The sequence below is a fragment of the Kwoniella pini genome, chromosome 7, assembly GCF_000512605.2.
Source record: "Kwoniella pini CBS 10737 chromosome 7, complete sequence".
Classification (NCBI taxonomy): domain Eukaryota; kingdom Fungi; phylum Basidiomycota; class Tremellomycetes; order Tremellales; family Cryptococcaceae; genus Kwoniella; species Kwoniella pini.
Genome location: NC_091722.1, coordinates 205,798 through 225,934, shown reverse-complemented (window position 1 = coordinate 225,934; position 20,137 = coordinate 205,798). Strand labels below are relative to the sequence as shown.

The 20,137-nt window shown below is 41.7% G+C and overlaps 4 protein-coding genes across 4 annotated transcripts; 3 read left to right on the top strand and 1 right to left on the bottom strand.

The window, feature by feature from the left end:
- Positions 1–1,581: 1,581 nt before the first annotated feature.
- I206_105225 (uncharacterized protein) lies at positions 1,582–7,586 on the top strand (the record flags this gene model as incomplete). Its single annotated transcript, XM_070203086.1, has 15 exons — positions 1,582–3,360; positions 3,418–4,572; positions 4,635–4,921; positions 5,007–5,159; positions 5,222–5,385; positions 5,449–5,659; positions 5,720–5,840; positions 5,900–6,049; positions 6,130–6,231; positions 6,296–6,438; positions 6,508–6,592; positions 6,648–6,711; positions 6,768–6,985; positions 7,059–7,491; positions 7,567–7,586. 15 exons carry the CDS (start codon positions 1,582–1,584, stop codon positions 7,584–7,586), a joined length of 5,085 nt encoding a protein of 1,694 aa, XP_070059187.1.
- A 391-nt stretch (positions 7,587–7,977) lies between these two features.
- On the bottom strand, positions 7,978–9,485 carry I206_105224 (uncharacterized protein; the record flags this gene model as incomplete). The annotated part of the gene is made up of 5 exons (XM_019155607.2): positions 7,978–8,256; positions 8,324–8,698; positions 8,775–8,851; positions 8,942–9,238; positions 9,410–9,485. 5 exons carry the CDS (start codon positions 9,483–9,485, stop codon positions 7,978–7,980), a joined length of 1,104 nt encoding a protein of 367 aa, XP_019011761.2.
- A 1,317-nt stretch (positions 9,486–10,802) lies between these two features.
- I206_105223 (uncharacterized protein) lies at positions 10,803–13,145 on the top strand (the record flags this gene model as incomplete). The annotated part of the gene is made up of 13 exons (XM_019155608.1): positions 10,803–10,872; positions 10,946–11,023; positions 11,100–11,110; positions 11,177–11,273; positions 11,332–11,343; positions 11,398–11,446; positions 11,515–11,663; positions 11,730–11,874; positions 11,940–12,173; positions 12,248–12,434; positions 12,503–12,613; positions 12,683–12,778; positions 12,867–13,145. 13 exons carry the CDS (start codon positions 10,803–10,805, stop codon positions 13,143–13,145), a joined length of 1,518 nt encoding a protein of 505 aa, XP_019011762.1.
- Positions 13,146–13,811: 666 nt separating this feature from the next.
- On the top strand, positions 13,812–20,013 carry I206_105222 (uncharacterized protein; the record flags this gene model as incomplete). Its single annotated transcript, XM_019155609.1, has 18 exons — positions 13,812–13,927; positions 14,001–14,406; positions 14,471–14,756; positions 14,814–15,061; positions 15,117–17,503; positions 17,577–17,638; positions 17,693–17,764; positions 17,823–17,914; positions 17,982–18,106; positions 18,165–18,316; positions 18,377–18,463; positions 18,545–18,663; positions 18,720–18,807; positions 18,882–19,004; positions 19,076–19,444; positions 19,500–19,701; positions 19,783–19,906; positions 19,969–20,013. The coding sequence occupies 18 exons, from the start codon at positions 13,812–13,814 to the stop codon at positions 20,011–20,013; spliced, it is 5,103 nt and encodes a 1,700-aa protein (XP_019011763.1).
- Between the last annotated feature and the right edge of the window lie 124 nt (positions 20,014–20,137).

The following is a 20,137-nucleotide window of genomic DNA, read 5'->3' as shown; positions in this document are numbered from 1 at the left end:
CTCAAGATCACCATCACCCTCTATTCATCATCATAACGGCACAAACAGGCAATTCAGTAACTATATACACGTGCCAATCCATACCGTAGAATCAGCGTCCAACCGTTCGAATCTCATTACGAAGATCCGTCTTTATTATTCACGCCCACCAAATAGCTCAATCATATTCTCAACATCAAAATTCATCTCAAGCTCGTATCATGACTATCATCCAATATCTTGCCGAAGTCTATTATCTCGTATGAAGATAACATACACGAATATTACGTCTCCTGAATGACCTCAACAATATATAATCATTTTTTACGTTACCTATATGTGTAAAGTTGTGCAATTAAATTATGTTTTTTGTATATTATTAAGCAAATTAAAGCTTGATATAAAGTTCATGTTTGTAATCTGTGACTTGTGTTTTTTTATGTGTAGCTTGTGTAGCTTGTGTATTCAAATTGTAGCTTGTGTATATACGTGACTGAACTAAGTTAAAACATACGAAGAAATCCAAAAAAAAATGTATAAATAACAAAACAAGAATGAATTCAATTATATCCATGTCTTCTCCTGTATTGTGCGAAAATGTCCATTCTCTTTCGCTTGGGGCAGTGTGGCATTGGGGTATCAATTTCATGCTGAATAAATGTACGGTGGAGACAATGATCCTCATGTTTGATAAGCGAAACGTGAATGTATACGGTGTAGCACGGTGTGAGAATGGATTCGAGGTATGACCTTCTCAACGGATTACTTTGTCAGACTATTTGAATTTAGACAAGGTTTGATATTTAGTAATTGGGATCGATCATGAATAGCCTCAACGCGTCTTTATAAGGTTAACGTGTTCTTCCAATTAAGTACGCGTGCAGGTGATAACCGCCACATGCGAAGTTATACTCGTATTGTCGTCATTCAGTAAGTTAACTCTTTTGTTACCCTAGAGTGTACTTATCGCATTGATCACTTTGTATTCATTCCAATCTCATCTCATTTCATCAAAACATTGCATTATCTGTAACTCACTATCTTTGTCAACTGTCTTTAGTATATATACACACACCCACATTACTGTCAATCTAGACAGATCACTAATTCAATCATACAACCAATTGCACTGCATTATTCATAGAAAAGAAATAACACTAATATAAGGTGAGTCCTATTCCAAGTGAGTCGGAGGCTCGTGCGTTATTGGAGCGGAGGGGCGAAGAAGTGATGCAAGTGATGAGGAGCATGTGGTGTTGCTTCTTCTTCTCAACAACTATAGCATTACGAGGAAGAGAATTGGGAATATCGGGATGAGGAATTCTGCATAGCGACTCCTTTACTCATCTCAAATCACGAGTTATCGGAGTTCCTTTCATCCTCGCATGCTTTCACTCACATTGCACTTATCCATTTGCTATTATACCTTATGTTAATCACATTTGGGTCTGCTCATGTCTTTTCGATCGAGTGAACACTCGCTGATCTCATCGCTATTTCTGTAATCGCAGTCACCTCCACCCATTCCCAATCGACTACAACCCACACCTCTCGTTTACTACCCTTCATCTATTACCTCAACATAATAGTCCCTTGCGCATAATGGCCGACTCTATTGTCGCGCCCACACCACAATCCGGCTCATTATCGCCCTCGCCAAACACCTTGGCACCACCTTCTAATCCTTCTCGACCATCATCAGCCAACTCACAACGAAGTAATTCTTCACGAGGTGGTAGATCATCGAATATATCTAGAAGCAACTCCAACGCTTCGTCCAGAGGTGGTTCGGAAAATGGAAGAGGTAATCCAGATAAGAAAAAACAAAGTGGTCCTACAACCACAATCAGTGGAGGAGTAAGTCTTGGCGCTTCTGGAAATCAACCTAAAAAGAGTAATGGTGGAGGAAAGAAAGGCAGATCACCTACACCGAGAGAAGCGACGCTTGATGGAGAGAAATCGGGCAATCATCAGCAGAAGGATGGTAACAAAAGTAAAAAACCGAATTCAAATCGAAAACCGAATCCGATCAATACCAACGTACAAAATCCTAACAGACCTTCTTCTCAAAATTCAAATAGTAAAGGTGGTAACGATACTGCACCCAAATCCATCCATACTGCCCCATCTGCACCTCGAACAGCCATGGAAGCTGCGGTTGATGCTGCGACAAAAAAACACCATGCTCAGTCAGGTGGAGATGCTCTTGCCTCACTACAGAAGATGATCTCCGACTTGAAGACCCTTCCCAATTCCGGTCCTTCTACTGGAAGCTCAAACGGATCAAGATCAGTCAGTGCAAGTGCAACGAAAGAATCACCAATTTCAGCTGCTACGAACCAAACGACAGCTGAGGCTGTTGCTATTCCCAATTCTTCCACCTCGGCAAACTCCAACTCTGCCAAAAAGCTCAAGGCAGACGCACCCAGCTTCACCCCTTCTTTCAACGCTGCAACCTCACCCGTCAACTCTCAAATCGGACTTTCAATATCTCCTATAGCACCCATACCTCCATCAAGTGTGCTACATCCTCGATCCGTATCTCATGGTAGCGCTGCCAATAACAGACGAACTTCCACAGGATCGGTAGCTGGATCAGGATTTAACCAAAATATGGCTACTTCACCTATTCAGGTATATCCCAATCCACTTCCGCCGATTTACCAAAATCTTTCAGCTCATCCCGAAGTAGAGGAAGAACATTCTCAAATGTCGTTTGCTCAACAAGCTGAACTGCAATATCAACAACAGCAATTGCTCGCCGCACAACAGCAACAATACCAATACATACAACTGCTCCAAGCTCAGATCGCTGCAAATCAGCAATTGGCTCAACAACAAGCTCAACATCAACACCAACAACAGCAGCAACAGCAGCAGATGGGAAGTTTTATTGCACCTCGTTTCCAAGCTTTAGCGCAACAACGTGCGGCTCAACAGCAACAACAGACAGCTTTGCAATTAGCACAAGCTCAGCAGTTGTACGAGCTGCAACAAGCACAATTGCTCAAACAGCAGCGTGATCAAGAGGAAGCTAGAGCTAAAGCAATTGCCGAGACAATGAAAAATCAACCTGTTTTTGCTGAAGATGACGAAGAGCTGGAGGCACGACAATCCTCGGTGGGACCCACTGGTCGACCTCAGCTTGCCCCATCCTTCACCTTTGGTGCTAAACCCAAGCACGTCAAGAGTGAGAGCATCTCTGAGAGGGGATCAGCGAGGGATTCGATGTCACCTCCTTCGACTCATCACACATCCCCTCCTGTAGTTGTCAATAGGTCTGAAGGTATTGGTGGAGCCGCCGCAACTGGTTTAGCGGGACTCGCAGCTAGAGCACACAAGCGGACCGGCAGTGAGATGTCATCCGCCATGCAACAGCAGGTGAGTATCAATATTTGTCAAGTGGTAGACAGAAGCTGATGCTTCATCCGATATCAGCTTGCTATCCAACAGGAGATCGAAGCATTACAAGCCAAACAGAAGGCTCTGATGCAAGAAGATATTTCAAGTCAAGGTTCTACGCCGTTGAGTCAGCTCAACACCGCTTTGCAGAGCAAGCAAACACCGTCTCAGACTCTCTCCCGGCATCGACGCGTACAATCTAGTCTCCCATCAGCTACTATCCCTACTGAAATGCCGGATAGAGCAGAAAAGGTCGACCAACCTCGTGCTCTTCGAACGATCGGTGAAATGCCTCCTCCGCCTGTCCCTTCAAACGGCGGGCACTCACGCCGACATAGTGTCAACGTTTTCAACAAGACTGCTGGTCACGGCGTTGGATTTGGCAGTATGGGCGGTGAAATGGCCATACCGGAGGACTACGTGTCGAATGGGGACAGGGCCACGGGCCATCATCGATCAGGTAGTCGATCTGGATTCGAATCTGGTAATTGGAGAGTCTCCGGCGGCGGATCAGCCATCAACAACAATGTTGGCAATATTCAAGTTGCAGATTTGGCAGCTGCTCAAGCTCAACTTCAATCCCTTGCTCAATTCAGAGCAGCAGCTGGTGGTGGACATAGTAAAATGGCTTCTTTCAGTTTCCCAAATATGCTTCCAAATTTGTTGGCTGCCACGACACTGCAAACTCCTATCGGGCAATCGTTATGGCAACAACAACAATCCTTCCAAATGCAACTACAACAAACCTCACAAGGTCCTCAACGAAAATCACTTTTTGCGCCTTATCTACCACAAGCGTCTTTACCACCCTTACTTCAAGCTGGTAAATTAGTGGTCGGTGTGTTAAGAGTCAACAAAAAGAACCGATCAGACGCATACGTGGCAACGGATGTACTTGAAGCTGATATCTACATATGTGGATCGAAAGATCGAAATAGAGCTTTGGAAGGTGACATCGTAGCTGTTGAGTTGCTAGACGTGGATGAAGTTTGGGGTACCAAAAAGGATAAAGAAGAGAAGAAACGTAAAAAGGAGGAAAATGCAGTTTACGATCTCAAACCTTCTCAAGCTAAGAAGATTGAGAAGAAGAAAGATGATGTGGAAGTTGAAGGTCAAGGATTGACTCTATTTGAAGATGAAGAGGTAAACGATGATACCAAACCCACATACGCGGGACATGTTGTTGCTGTTGTAAGTCTTATAGCTTACTTCCGGTCGTGGCTTGATTGTGCTGATCATCTTCGTCTATTCAGGTGGAAAGAATGCCAGGACAATTGTTCTCGGGTCAATTGGGTGTTTTAAGACCTTCATCAGCAGCTACCAAAGAGAAACAGGAGTTGGAAAGACGCGAAAGAGATGGAGATAGAGGTGGACGAAGAGATGAACCTGAACAAAGACCCAAAATTGTCTGGTTCAAACCCACTGACAAGCGAGTCCCGCTTATTGCTATCCCGACCGAACAAGCGCCTTCCGACTTTATCGATAATCCCGATGCGTATGGAGATAAGTTGTTCGTAGCTACTATCAAGCGATGGCCAATGTGAGTGATTCAAATTGAAAGAGTATCGCTTCCTGTGCTGAATTAGCTCCCTTTCCTCCTTTTCCTACCATCGCAACCTTCACAGCACCTCACTTCATCCATTCGGTACGCTGGTGGAGGAATTAGGCCCTATCGGAGATGTAGAAGTGGAGACTAGCGCTTTGTTGAAAGACTGTAATTTCCCCACCGAAGAATTTACGGATCTAACGATGAAGTGTTTACCTCCTTTACCATGGAGGTGAGTCAGCTGTCGAGTCTTCCGGAATAATCGAATCCAACAACTGATAAAAGTGACCTTAGTATTCCTGATCGGGAATATGAAGTGAGAACGGATCTACGAGATGAAAGGACTTTCACTATTGATCCTTCAACAGCTAAAGATCTCGATGATGCTTTGTCAGTGAAGCAGAACGAGGATGGTACGACCACAGTGGGGGTGCATATTGCCGATGTCTCCTATTTCGGTAAGTCGGCTAAGGTACAACCTCATTTTGAGGATTGAAGCTGATATAGATGATGGGCCACAGTCAAAGCGAATACTGCAATCGATCGAGAAGCTCGAAAAAGGGCTACGAGCGTGTATCTCGTACAGAGAGCTGTCCCGATGTTACCTCCTCAATTATCAGAGGAATTATGCTCGCTCGTCCCAGACGTGGAAAGGTTGACTTTCTCTGCTATCTTCACTTTCGATGAAGAGGGTAATGTCAAAGACAAAAAGTTTGCCAAGAGCATCATCAAGTAAGCTGCTGTTTAGGTCAGACTTCTGCTGCTCAGGTGACTGACACCAAACGATCACAGATCAAACGCGAGATTGTCCTACAGCGATGCTCAAGATGTCATCAATGGAGGATCTTTAGATTCGACCAAAGGAGCTGTGAACGAGACTAAAGAAATTGAGAGCGATGTCAAGATACTACATGTAAGCTGAAAGATGAGCATGTTCGCTAAAAATGCAGCTTATCATTTGTTGTTGTTCAGGAACTATCGACCAAGATTAAGCGAAAGAGACTTGACGCAGGCGCTATACTTAGCAACAAGCTGAAGGTGTCATTCGCATTTGACGATAATGGTAAACCTGTTGACGTAGATGCTGTCAAAAAGACTGAGGCGAATTCATTGGTCGAGGAGGTGAGTCAACGAGTCACGTCGAGCTCGATTGTGCTGTATCAAGGGCGGATAGGTTTACTGACATCCAAGGATGGTTGTAGTTCATGTTACTTGCCAATATATCGGTAGCACACCTGATTGCCAACGGCCTCCCCGAACAAGCCCTTTTGAGGAGACACGAAGCTCCGATTGACAGACGATTGGTATGTCATGTGAATGACCGTTGTGTGCTATCAGTAGCTAACAAACGTGCTTTGTGCATCACAGGAGGGTTTCGTCACTCGAGCTCATAAGCTTGGTTTCGAGATCGACGCGACATCCGCTGGAACCTTGCAAAAATCGTTCGAGGGTATTAAGGACATGGATACGGTTCTTTGTCTAGAATTACTCAAGAAGAAAGCTATGCAAAGGTGAGTCATCAGTCTGAGACGAATTGCTCAGGCCAGATATGCTGATCCGAGGTCGGCGATCCATCGTAGAGCTCGATACTTCTGTACGGGTATGCTGGATATCGCCAAGTATTCTCATTGGGCCTTGAACACTCCTCTCTATACGCATTTCACTGTGAGTCAAGTCTAGCTGAGCGATATATGTATTATGCGCTGACAACTTTGGCCAGTCACCAATTCGACGATATGCGGATGTATTGGTCCACAGAATGCTAGATGCGTGCTTGACCAGTCGTGAGTATTACCCGCATCGTTGTGACCAACACCTTGACTAATCTGCGTTCGACTAGCAAATCAAAATGACGTTAAATTTTTGATGGACCGAGATCAAGTTGCGAAATGCGCTCAACAATGTAATATGAAGAAAGCTTCTGCTAAACTTGCGGAAGAGCAATCGATCCATCTCTATCTCTGTTTGCTTATACATGATCTCACAGAGAGATATGGCCCAGTCATCAGACAGGCTAAAGTCACTGGCGTTTTGGATGCTGCTTTTGACGTTGTTATTGTGAGTCAAAAGTGCAATTCGTAGCCTTTTGTACCGCCACCGGTTATACTGACTTCCTGATCCACCTTTATAGCCCGAATTCGGCATCGAGAAACGAGTACACGTGGACAAGATGCCCGTTGAGAATGTGGTCTACGATGAACACAAAGACATCTTATCGTTATACTGGACTCGACAAAACGTTCTGAGCTACCTAGCAGAAACGACAGAAGATCCACATCTCTTAAAAATCAAAGCCTTGGGTGAGAAGCTTGTTAGCGGGTCATCTACAACTCAATCTTTGGAAGAAAACTCGCTGTTCGACACCGCCGGATCTAATCAGAAAAATGATAAGAATTCTAAGCAATATCTTAAATCATCATTGAAATCTGAAATAGGGTTCGAAGGTTTGAGAAGTGATCCAAGTGGAAAACATAAAATTCAAGATATCAAAGAATTGTCAAACCTTCCGGTTATCATTACTAGTGATATCACAAAGTCACCTCCTGTGTTGGTTGTGTATGCTTGTGAGTGACCTCTTGGCGGTTTTTCTTCGCTATCCATCCGTGAAAGAAAGATATTGATGATGTACCTAATCGCAGGCAATCCGTACGCTGCATGAAAAGTGCGAAAAGAAGAATGTAGATAGCGAGAGAAGCAACGCGAATGAAATGTGAGATCGAGGTTTGAGAGATAAATGTCAATGTGTCAAAAGCCGCTTCATGGAAAAAAGCGTTTCATTCAATGTAAGATAATAAATCAGTAAGGTAGTCATTGTCACGAAGGAAATGAGCATGAATCATAAGATCGTTCACGCTGGGTGTGCTTTGTAATAGCACAATTGTCCAGAAGTGATCGTAAGAAATTAGCAAATGAGAGAAAGGGCTATTACCCTGATATTTAGATTGTTCTCTGACACTTGTCTATCGAAGTGTTAAACAGAAACTACATGGCATTCATTCATTCATATTGAATCTGAGAATAACGAAACAAACTATAGATAACTGATTAAATTAATCGTGATATTTACCTTTAAAACCAGGTGCAATAATTTCATCTTCCCTTTCTCTATAATTTTGTCTTTTCTTTTGTTGCCAAGTTTGTTTTAATTTAACAAATTCACCCATTGTTGGAACGTCAAATTCACCTTTTTCAAATTCATTTTGAGTAAAACCTTCCCTAATTAATAAAGGTGATTTAATAGTTGATAATTTTAAATCATTTGAAGGTCTTGCAAAATATAATAAACCTAATCTATCAAATTGATTTTGATCTTTTGGAGGTACTGATACCTATTCTCAAAAAAAAGATATATAAGTTTCAATTAAATCGCGGAAATTAAGGAATCTTGAAACTCACCCTGTGAACCGTTGATTTAATATATCCACCAGTTAAAAAACTTAAAGCATCACATGTATTTACAGTTAAAGAACCATTTAAAGGTTTTGCCCATTTCCAATCACCAGTTTTATGATCTTTAATTTGTAATGCGGCAACAGGTTGTCTAAATAATAAAGTTAATGTACCTAAATCTGTATGACCTAAAGAATATAATCCATCATTTTCATTTAATTTTTTTAATTGATCTTCATTAAAATGTCTATACATCATATATCTTAAATGATCTTCAGAAGGATTTTCATATTTATGTAAATTTGTAAAAAAATCTTCAGGTAATTCAAGTGCTAATGCAATTAATTGATGTAATGGATCTAAAACATTTGTATGTAATGACTAAAAAATAATTAATTAAAAAAATTGATAAATATACTTGATTTCAAAAATAAATTTAGAAGAAATTCAAATTTACCCTAGCAAATTCTTCAATTTCTTTAATATTTTCTTTTATAACTTCTGGATGATCTCTATCATGATAACCATCAAATTCTATAATCGTTAAAAAAAAAAAAAACCTCAGCATTATAATCAATAACAACTTTTTATTCCGTTGCCGTTGAAATGACCATATTAACTCACTAGGAATATTATAAACTTCAGTTTGATCTTTAACTCCACCACTTAAAACAGCTCTACCTGCAGGTCTATATCCATTATATTCACCATTTTCTAAATCTGGAATATATTTTGATTTTTCTTCTAAAGGTAAATTATAAAAATTTGAACCAATTGAAAATTGTTTATCAACTTTTTCTTGATCAATACCATAATTTATAACATAAAAAAACCCTTTTGTTCTAATTGCTTCTATTAAAGTTTGTGAAAGTTCAAATTTTCCTTCTGGAGTTGAAAATTTAGATAAATCAATTGTTGGTACTGTCATTATTGATATATTAGCACTTTCCTCACCCCCGCAGTATTTTAAACCGTATTGAATCTCTTCCATGTCTCAAATCTTGCTTATCTTGAGACATCTGCCCAATAGTGCTAGTACGATGTACAATGTACAACGATAGAACAATCGACTATGAAATACCCTCAACTCACAGTCAGCCCAATCCAAATTCTCTTTGGTTTCAGGTACGTAGTCGTACTTGAAGATCTGGGGGACGGCAATAGGCATTTTGAATGATTGTCTGATTGATATTCAAAGTGTGTTCGAACGCTAGTATATACTTAAAAGGCCAAAATGGGTGATGAGATATTTTCTTTAGAAAAGAATAATATATAAGCAAACAACTTTTCCATATACTTATCTGTAAATCTTCGTGGGAACGGGATATATTACATGATCAGTCCGACGCCCGCTAAATTCAATGATATAGCCTGCATTCATTCAATAGCACTAAGCTTACTAAAGAAACCTACAAACGGATTTGACATGAATGACGAGCTTACAAAAGATCAAATGAAGTCGTGATCATTTAATCAAATCTCGGTCAAATCCGAGCTAGCCGATAATTGCATATGCTTATTTCGTTTTCTGATTGTAAATGATTGTCCTCCGCCTGTTCCCCAGCGAATATATGACTGCGACTAGAAGCAGGTGTACATTTCTACTGTACCTGAGCAGACTCTCACAAAATACCAACATAATACAGAGGGCTCGGTCATAAGCGATGGTAGCGACATCGATGGCGTGATTAGTCGTATAATTACTTTCGGAAAATTCTGTTTTTTATCGTGCAGGATTCAGCAGATAAGATTAGACAGGACCATGTGGCATATACTTCATATGATGAATTAATCAAATCTCCTATGAAAATACATGTTCACACTCATTAAGCGTGAGGCATTTATAAGTCACTCGACTGAGCAACATTCACGACCTGATCTTCTGTTTCATCTTTCTCTTTGATTTTCTTCTACCAATATATATTTGATCCAATTACCAATGACTAAGCAATGATATTCGCCATTTACCCATTTGGCGGAACCTACCGAAATCACATCAATTCGCATCATCACATCATCGAATATGAAAAGACGCTAAAGCTGAACTGAAACAGGAACAAATCTATTTCAAGATTACTACTATCTTGGCAAGTTGGCTTCAAATTCGGATTGCCCCCTTGTTAATTGGGTTTCTCAAAAAATCTTGGTGCGAATCCCTACAATATAAACGAGATTTAACCTCAATTTAATTGCATATTCTTTGCAATATTTGCAGCAATTTACTAATTTGGATGATTGTTTTGAGTGAATTGAAGGATAACTAATTTGATTGCGTGATGAAGCACGGTGAATTCAGAATATACCGATTTGTATACTTCTCATGAGGTGGGAGTTCGTGATCAAAAAAATGGAGACGAACTGGAATACTTATTCAAGATCAATGCAGTCCAGAATGCTATAATTATAACTGATGAATCAAGTACTTACACGAAGCATCCACTCACTTCACAGATAGACTGCCCGTACAAGTTCATATTTTGTCAAAATGGGACGAATAGAACGGTTGAGACGAAATAAAGTGGCTGATGCTTTCATCGATATTTTCGATTGGTATCGTAAGTACGAAAGCATTATTTGTATGAGTTTCAGAATATGAGAATTGACTTCACCGGAAATTGGATGCATTAGCTTCGCATTATTCTAAAGAAGAAAGGAAATTATTGAGAAAATTAGATGTAACAATTTTGATTTTCGCTTGTTTGAGTTGTAAGTCCGGATATTCCGTTGACCGCGAGCTACCCAAAAATATCGCTTACCTGATGTTTTAAATTTCGTGTTTTAGTCTTTTGCAAGGTGAATGATAGATCCAGTAACGCACTTTCTAGGTGACTAATAGGCTGATCGTAAAGAAATCTGTAGTATCTTGATCAAACAAATATCACGAATGCCTATGTATCAGGCTTGAAGGAAGATCTAAATGCTGGTGGAAACGATTTGAATTATTTCAATGTAGCTTGTGAGTGGGTTTCGACTGACTGTCGTATTTGCCTGCTGATAACCGTGTTCTGCAATAGATTATACAGCCTGTAAGTTGTTCAATCGAAGTAGGTGATCGGACTGTCTAACCGAAGAATTTGCAGATGTCGTCGGGCAGTGGCCTTTGATTGCTCTTCAATCGAAACCTCGTTTGTGAGCATATCTGGTTGATCTTAAACAAGCAATCATCACTGATATGTACTCCTGCCTTCTTTCCCTAGAGCACCATATCTTTTACCTACAATGGAAATCATTTGGGCAATTCTGACATTCTGTCAAGCGAGAGTCACCAAAGTATGGCATCTATATGTTTTAAGAGCATTATTGGGATTCTTCTCTGCACCAAGTTTTGGAGGAACACATCTTGTTCGTAAGTTATATTTCTTTCGGAAGAAAGGTATTTTGCTTGGACTGAACTTGATTTTTTAAAATTAAGTCGGATCTTGGTACAAGCAAGAAGAATTATTCAAACGAGCTGGCGTTTGGTTTATGGGTAATTCCGTCGGACAAATGTTTTCAGGTTATCTTCAAGCGGCCGCATATAATAATCTGAATGGCGTTAATGGTTATAGTGGATGGAAGTAAGTTAACACTCTCCTTGATGGTCTTTTGGTACACTGGGACTGATAAGAAGAAATCATTGTAGATGGCTTTTTATCATTAACGGAATTATTACTCTACCAATATCTTTTCTTGGATTTGCAGTTTTCCCAGGACTCATCAATAGTCCTAAGAAATGGTATTTCTCAATAGAAGAATGGAGTTTAGCTAAATCTAGATTAAGTCATAATCAAGGTTCAGGAGATAATGGAGTGAGCTTTAAAACAATTAAAAGTGTAGTTAGAAAACCAATGTTCTGGATTTGTGTCACTACCTATATGTGAGCGACTTCATACATTGCACTTACCTGTATTAGCAACTTTCTGTGCTGATGGGCCACTATTCTGATTGTAGCTGCATGATACAAGCTCATTACTGGGAAGGATATATGGTTTTGTGGTTGAAAGCCGATACAAAGCTCTCAATCAGTTTGATCAATATTTTACCTACTTTTAGTTATCTGATTGCGGCTCTATCATCTTGGTTGGGTACAACTCTAGCGGGAAAAGTCAGTAGACCTGGCCTGTGGACTTTTCAAGCGGTGAGTTCCGTCCATCAATGTCAAGCGGCCATCAGTAGTGCTGATCATTCTCTGGACCGACCAAACAGAGCTGTTCAATCTTCTCGCTGATTCTGATGAACATTTGGAATATCCCCAATGGTCTCAAGTTCTTCGCCTTTTACTTCACTGGCCTCAGCAGTATGGCATCTCCCGTATTCGTGAGTGAGACCGATGAAGAAGTATAAGTGGGATCTGAGAAAAATGCTAATTCATCTGTAAATCAATAGTATTCCTGGTTAAACAGTACCATGCGAGATAATCCCGCTGAACGTGCATTGATCATCAGTACATGTATGACGATGGGTTATTGCACTTACATCTGGGTAAGCTTATATCAATTCTGCATTCATCGTTCGCCTAATCGCATTTGAGCAGGAAGATATCTAATTTGGATTTGGCCTTTTTCAATAGGTGCCACTTTTCACCTTTCCTACGGTTGAGGCACCGCGGTTCCCACATGGTTATCCACCTTCATTGGTATTTGCAGTAGCTGAGTGGGGAATCACCTTCTTTGGAATGTGGTATATGGGAAGAAAAGCTATAAAAGGCTCAGATGAGAGCCTATCTGTCTCGGAGGAAAGCTTAGAAGGAGTAAGAACACCAGAAGTAGAGGAGAAAGATCGGGAATTTGAAGAGGTAGGACCAGCACAAGTTGTGACTAAAGCACGTAGTACCGCTGTACTATCTTAGAGACAAGCTGTTCAGCCTGATTTAAGATACATATACGTTCATATACTACCGGTCGTAACGCTCAATGCATGGTATAATGCATGATGAAGAGCTGGAGCTTGAAACGGTCGCACGAGGTCATTAAGCTTATTTGATAGGGAATCGGAGATGACCGCTAATAACCCTGTCATTGCACCGTATGGTGACATAAAAGTCATTCATCGCGTATCATCACAAAAAATAAATCACAAAATGATAGATATCAAAAATCTCTTAATTGAATCGTTATCTCGACTTTCAACTCACTGGCTTACGAACCCTTCCTGAACCCTTACGATCATCGTTGGATTTATTCTGGGAGTTTTCATTGGTGGTAATTTTTTGTGTATATATATATATAGTTCTGAAAACCATACCCCTTTTCGCAAAGGAATCTCGTTCTTATCTTTCGGATACGATATCGGCAAGTTTGATCTCATTAAAATAGCTTTGGTTTCCGCAGTATATAAAAATTCAGTATACGGTGTTTCACAACTGTTATCCGTTGAAAGGACAGAAAACTATCTCGGTACCAGCTGGTTCGAGATCCCTCGAAGTCCATATATATACAATATCCTACTGCTCAGGATCAAAAGTCGAACCTCCGGTACCAAGCTTTTCAGAATTGATGGCTAAAACCCCTCCGCTATGTTCACAATCTATAATCTAGAGTCGCTATCTTCGAAATTAGTCGATATAACAAATCAAGCTACATGTGAAGATATTTGGGATGGTACGGACTTCACACCTTGTTTCGTTGAGAGGTGAGTATGTGCCTTTGCTATTCTGTGCGAGAGCGGTGGTCATCATGGGATTTGAACTGATAGTCTGATACAGGTATATAAATAATATACCTTTCTTGATTATCGGATTATCAGCACTTTACATCATTATTACCACTTCGATACCGCGTTATATCCCTTCGAATACATATACCCCGTTGACGACCGAAACTCTTATCTCCCCATCAGCATCATCCGATCTAGCCAAACTCGAGTCAAACGTGATATTAGATGCGGTGGCCTCGAACTTACAGACGTCGTCGAAACCCTCTGAGACGGGAAAGCTCAGTGATGGAGAAGCCGAACAGTTAGTGAAGGATTGGAAGAGGAATTCGAAAAGAGCCGAACTGAAATGGAGAAGATTACGCTTCTGGGTCGGAATAATCGGTGCCCTGGCATGGTTTGAGCTGGAAATCGCTAGAGGGGTCATAGAAGGGAGCTGGAGAGATGCTGTGTTTCCAGTGAGCTCTATTCAACTCGTACAAAAGGCTATTTGTGTTGTTTAGCTAATTCGAAAATATAAAGGGATGGCTAGCTCTGATAGCTCTAATCCCATCATCACCATTAACGGCCATCCTCACAATACATGTTCTCCCTTCCCTTATCGCATTTCGAAGTAATATCGTACAACCGCATACTTCCGCTCTGATAATTGCTAGTGGTATACTGGAAGTTGTTTACTGGATAGCAATGATTAGTATACCTTATTCTGAAAATTTGGATAGATTACTAGAGAAAGGTTTCTCGCAAGGAGGTGGTACCTCGGGAAGTTACGGAACGAAATTACCGAAACACTGCGAAGAGCCAGCCTGTGAGTGATCTTCAGCTGTTATCATCCGACTTCACTGATGGTGAAAGATTGTATCAGCTGTGTTTTCCCGGGCTACATATACTTTCATACTGCCCCTACTGTTTAAGCATTACTTCCAGCCGATCACGCTCCAAGATATTCCAGCAATCAGAGAAGACGATTCCGCCTCATCATCGCTTGGTGCGTTTAGGGCTTATAGGGCAAGTAGGGATAAGAAATATCTAGCTAAGACAGGTGAAACGAGGGTCAGGAACCTGGGTGCGGACCTGTTCTGGTTCTTCTCTCCAGAATTAGCATACCAATGTGTAAGTCTTTACGGAAAACCCAATTCAGCCGTTCTTTCTGATTATCTCCTTGCAGATTTGGGCAGTTCTCTTCGTTCTCTTTCAATACCTTCCCCCGACAGGTCTCCGACTTCTGCTTCAATTTGTGAAAGAGCGGGATACGTCGAGTCAGCCTGGGCACGTAGCAGTCCTCTACGTCGCTATGATGGCAGGTGGTCAAGTCCTTGGTGTTGTTCTGATGGGTCAATCCCTCTTTATCGGTCGGCGACTCTGCATTCGACTTCGAGCGATCATTGTTTCTGATGTCTTCGCTAAAGCACTCCGCAGAAGAGATCTCTCCGGAAACGTCAAGAAAACTAAGGTCGACAAGAGCGGTAAAGTCGTTGACGATCCGGAAGCAGCAGCAAGTGAGGGTAAAATCGCGAACTTGGTCTCCGTCGACGCGTTCTCCGTCTCTGAAATATGCGCATACACATATTACCTCGTATCCTGTCCCTTTGCTGTCATTCTCAACTCGGTACTTCTGTACAATACTCTCGGACCTGCTTCTTTCGCTGGTACAGCGACTCTAATCGTCTTGATGCCTCTTCAAGGTTTGATCGGTCGACTGTACACGATCTACCAAAAACGATTTATGGGTGCTACCGATGCAAGATTAGAAAGCGTTACCGAGGTTATTGCGCATATCAAATTGATAAAATTCAATGCCTGGGAAGACAAGTTTTTCGAACGGATGGGGATCGCGAGAAAGAAAGAATTGGGTGTCTTGGCTTATCGTTTCGCTACTTCAACCTTGTTTCAGATCTTCGTCTGGGGCACGCCTGTTTTGGTCACCGGAGTCGCCTTTGCGGTACATAGCATGGTCCTCAAACAGCCGCTCACTGCCGATAGAGCATTTGCATCTTTAATATTGTTCAACATGCTCAAAGATCCCCTAGCTTTGTTTCAAGATACCCTTACGCGGCTTCTTCAAGCTTACACCTCTTGCGGACGAATCCAAGCGTACCTGGATGAGCCTGATACTCTGAAGTATCGTCAGATCTCCACTCCCAAGGCCGGAGAACCTACTATCGGCTTCAAAAATGCTATAATAGGTTATACCACCCACGAAGATTTGAATCAGCTAGTAGATGGAGATGCAAAACCCTTTGCCTTAGGTGAACTAGATTTGTCTTTCCCCTTAGGCGGGCTGAGCATAATCGCTGGACCAGTCGGATCCGGGAAGACCACCTTGATATTGGGATTGTTAGGAGAAGCGATGTTACTCCAAGGGAAAATATTCATGCCGGATGATCATGCCAACCGGGAAATATGCCCCATTGACCCCGCAACCGGTCTTGCAGATACAGTTGCGTATTGTGCTCAGACTCCCTGGTTAATCGGAGCATCTATCAAAGAGAATATAGTCTTCGGTTCAGAATGGGACTCCAAACGCTACAATGATGTTGTTGATGCATGCGCCTTAAGGAGGGATTTCGAGATCTTCGAATTAGGAGACGAAACTGAAGTGGGGGAAAAAGGAACCACATGCTCGGGGGGTCAAAAAGCTAGAATAGCACTTGCTAGAGCTATATACTCTTCAGCCAAAACCATCATCCTTGATGACGTACTTTCCGCTGTTGATGCTCAGACCGCCAGACATCTATACGATAATACCCTTCAAGGCAGATTAGTGGAAGGAAGAACCATGATTATGGTCACACATCAAGTCAATTTAGTAGCACCAGCATCGAAGTACATTGTACTCCTTGAAGATGGCCAAGTGTTGTCTGCTGGAACACCTCGAGAACTCTCTTCGAATGGTCACTTGGATTTACATGACAGTAGTGCAAGTTCCACACCAACAGCAGCAAGCTCTTCAGCTGATTTATCACCAAAACACCCTGAAGGAGGCGAGACCGAAGACCTCATAGAACCCGTGCTTGACACTGAACCGGCGGAGCTCTTGGAGATACAAAAACAAATCGAGGTGGATAAAGCTGCCGAGACAACTTCAGAGGTAAAATTGGACAAACAACTGGTTGCAGCTGAATCCTCAGGACAAGGTATGGTAGGATTAGGGACATATTGGTTATACTTCAAATCTATGGGAAGCGGATTATTTTGGTTCCTTGTAATTTTCGCTTTTATCGGATCTCAAATACTTCAAATTGCCAATAATACTTGGATCAAAGAATGGGCTAATTCGAATGATCGAGCGTCTTCCTCCATTCCAACGATATCTTCATTCTTGACTTCTAGAGAGAATATACAACAAGAGATCCAAATTCAATTGACAAAACAGAGATCGACAGTCTTTTACTTGACTGTATACTGGGGTATTTCAGGTTGTTATGTCCTCGCTGTTGCTGCTAGGGTCGGAATAACTTTCTTCGGAGCTTTGACTGCGAGCCAAGAGCTATATGGTAAATTAGTGAGAAGGATTTTGGGTGCCAAGATGAGGTTCTTCGATTCCACTCCTTCGTAAGCTTGTCGCTTCTTGCTTACATGTTTACTTGGGTGCACAAAAAGCTCATGTCACTCTTGCATAATTTAGTGGTCGGATCATGAATAGATTGAGTAAGGATATGTCCTCCATCGACACTGAGGCTGGTGAAAGTAAGTGTCATCGTGTAAACGAGCTGGTCATAGGAGCTGATCTCGTTTGGATAGTCCTGATGTATTTCGCCAACTCGTGTTTAGCTGCCGGAGCTATTCTATTGGTCGTCACTGTGTCCACTCCTGGTAAATTTCACATCAATTCGCAATTTAGACTTGATAGCATCTGACATCTGCTTGTTAGCATTCCTTCTCGCACTCGTTTTGATCGTCCTGGCGTATTGGGCACTTGGTTCGCTGTATGTGACTACTAATAGAGAGATCAAGCGGATCGATGTGAGTCAAAGGAGCAAAAAGGGTTTACATAACCTTTCTTGCGGCTAATTTGTCTGCTGTTCAATAGAGTGTAACGAGATCACCTATTTTCATTTCATTCTCTGAGGTTCTCGTAGGCATGTCAACTATTCGATCATACGGAGATAGTGCGAGATTCATGAGAAAGCTTTTCCAAGAAGTGGATCAAAATACGTAAGTCTAATTGGTTATGCTCAGATTGGCGAAAGCTTATCTTGGAGTCGAACATTAGGCGATGCTTCTGGTATCTATGGCAGATTAATCGACTGCTCAACAACTTTTCAAACTTCATCGGTGCATTCGTTACTATTTTCGCAGCCGTCTTTGCTTTGAGAAATCCGGATATGGATGCGGGTGCGGTCGGTTTATCAATAACTTATGCTCGTACGTTTATTCAGATATTCTCACGCTTGAAATTTTTGCGCTGACGGCGGTGTACAATAGTCTCATTCACTGAATACGTTCTGTGGGTCGTGAGACTCTATGCGGCCAGTGAGATGAGTATGAATAGTGTTGAAAGGGTTGGAGAATGTAAGCGCTCGAACCACCCAAATACTGCTTTTTTACGGCCTAGAGGCGAATGATGATGAGCTGATGACTGATATTATGAAGACCTCGAACTCGAGGTAGAGGAAGAAGAACACGCCAAAGGCATCGAACCTCCTGCTTATTGGCCGTCGAGAGAGGGAAGCGTCGTCGTTGAGAATCTGACGTGCAAGTATGCTCCTCAAGTAAGCTCAATCATCAGCTGTACAGTTTGATCATTTATGCTGAACTTGCTTTACAGCTCGACCCCGTACTTCAAGGTGTCTCATTCACAATTGGACCAAGAGAGAAGATTGGTGTCTGTGGCAGGACTGGATCCGGAAAGAGTAGTGAGTATCCAGCAGGAAGAATCACCCAAGTAGCTTCGATTTATGCTGAGACAAAGACCAATGGCATTTCATAGCTCTCGCACTGTCCTTCTTCCGGTTTTTACACCAAGAAGGTGGAAAGATTACCATCGATGGTATAGATATAGCTAAGATCAGCCTGAAAGCTCTGCGATCGAGACTGACTATCCTACCTCAAGGTGGGTCAGCTTTAAGGCTTATTTTGAGTAAACCAGGGTGAAGCTGACGGACCCCATGTTATCGTATATAGAAGCACAATTGTTCTCCGGAACGGTAAGGGACAATCTAGATCCGTTCGACCAGCACGATGACAGCGCGATCTGGGAAGCTTTATCGCAATGTGGATTAGTTAACAAATCAAGATATCCGTCAAGAGTAACTTCGAAAGCTGATTTGACTTCACTCACCCAAACAAAGAAACTTTCTACGCCAAGCAAGAACACTCTTAGAGGCCAAGCTAGTGTCCGAAACTTGATGAAGAAGGTAGATAACAAATTAGAAACCCTTCAAGTTGGTCAAAATGGTGACGCGATTGCAGATGGGGATCAAGTGGAAGAAGAAGAAAGGGTCATGATTAGGAGTTTAGATGAGAAAGTTGCAGTAGGAGGTAAAAACTTCAGTAAGTGAGAGGGTTCATCTTAATGACACTCTGCTGACACCTTTTTGGCTCTTAGGTCAAGGTCAAAGGCAACTTCTAGCTTTAGCTAGAGGACTTCTCAAACTTCGATCATCCTCATTCTTGATTATGGATGAATCCACTGCAAACCTAGATCACGCTACGGATGCGACGATACAAAACGTATTGAGGTCAGAGATGAAGGATGTGCAAATGATTGTCATTGCTCATAGGTTGATGACTGTTTGTGGGCTGGACAAGTGAGTCAGGGACTCGTACTACCACTCTGGACAAAATCCTATCATGTTAGATTGGAATCGTGTGCTGACATATGATTATAGGATACTGGTCTTGGATCATGGAAAAGTAGTTGAATTTGGCACACCATACGAATTGATGCAGAAAGAAAATGGATCATTTAGGGAATTATGCAAGCAATCTGGAGAGGAATCTCAGCTTTTAGAAGTGAGTGCCGCCCACTTGACCTGATGTTCAGCTGTATAGTTACTGATGTTACCATACAATAGCTCGCAAAACAGGTTCATGAATCAATTGGAGGGCAAACATCATAGAAATACGATAGGACAGAACGGATAAGAAAAGTATAATGAATATTGAAGAACGAGGATGAGTGATATAGGCCGTAACTTGCTGGTCTTACTCATTATAGAAGTGAATGATGCATAATGAGGGCAA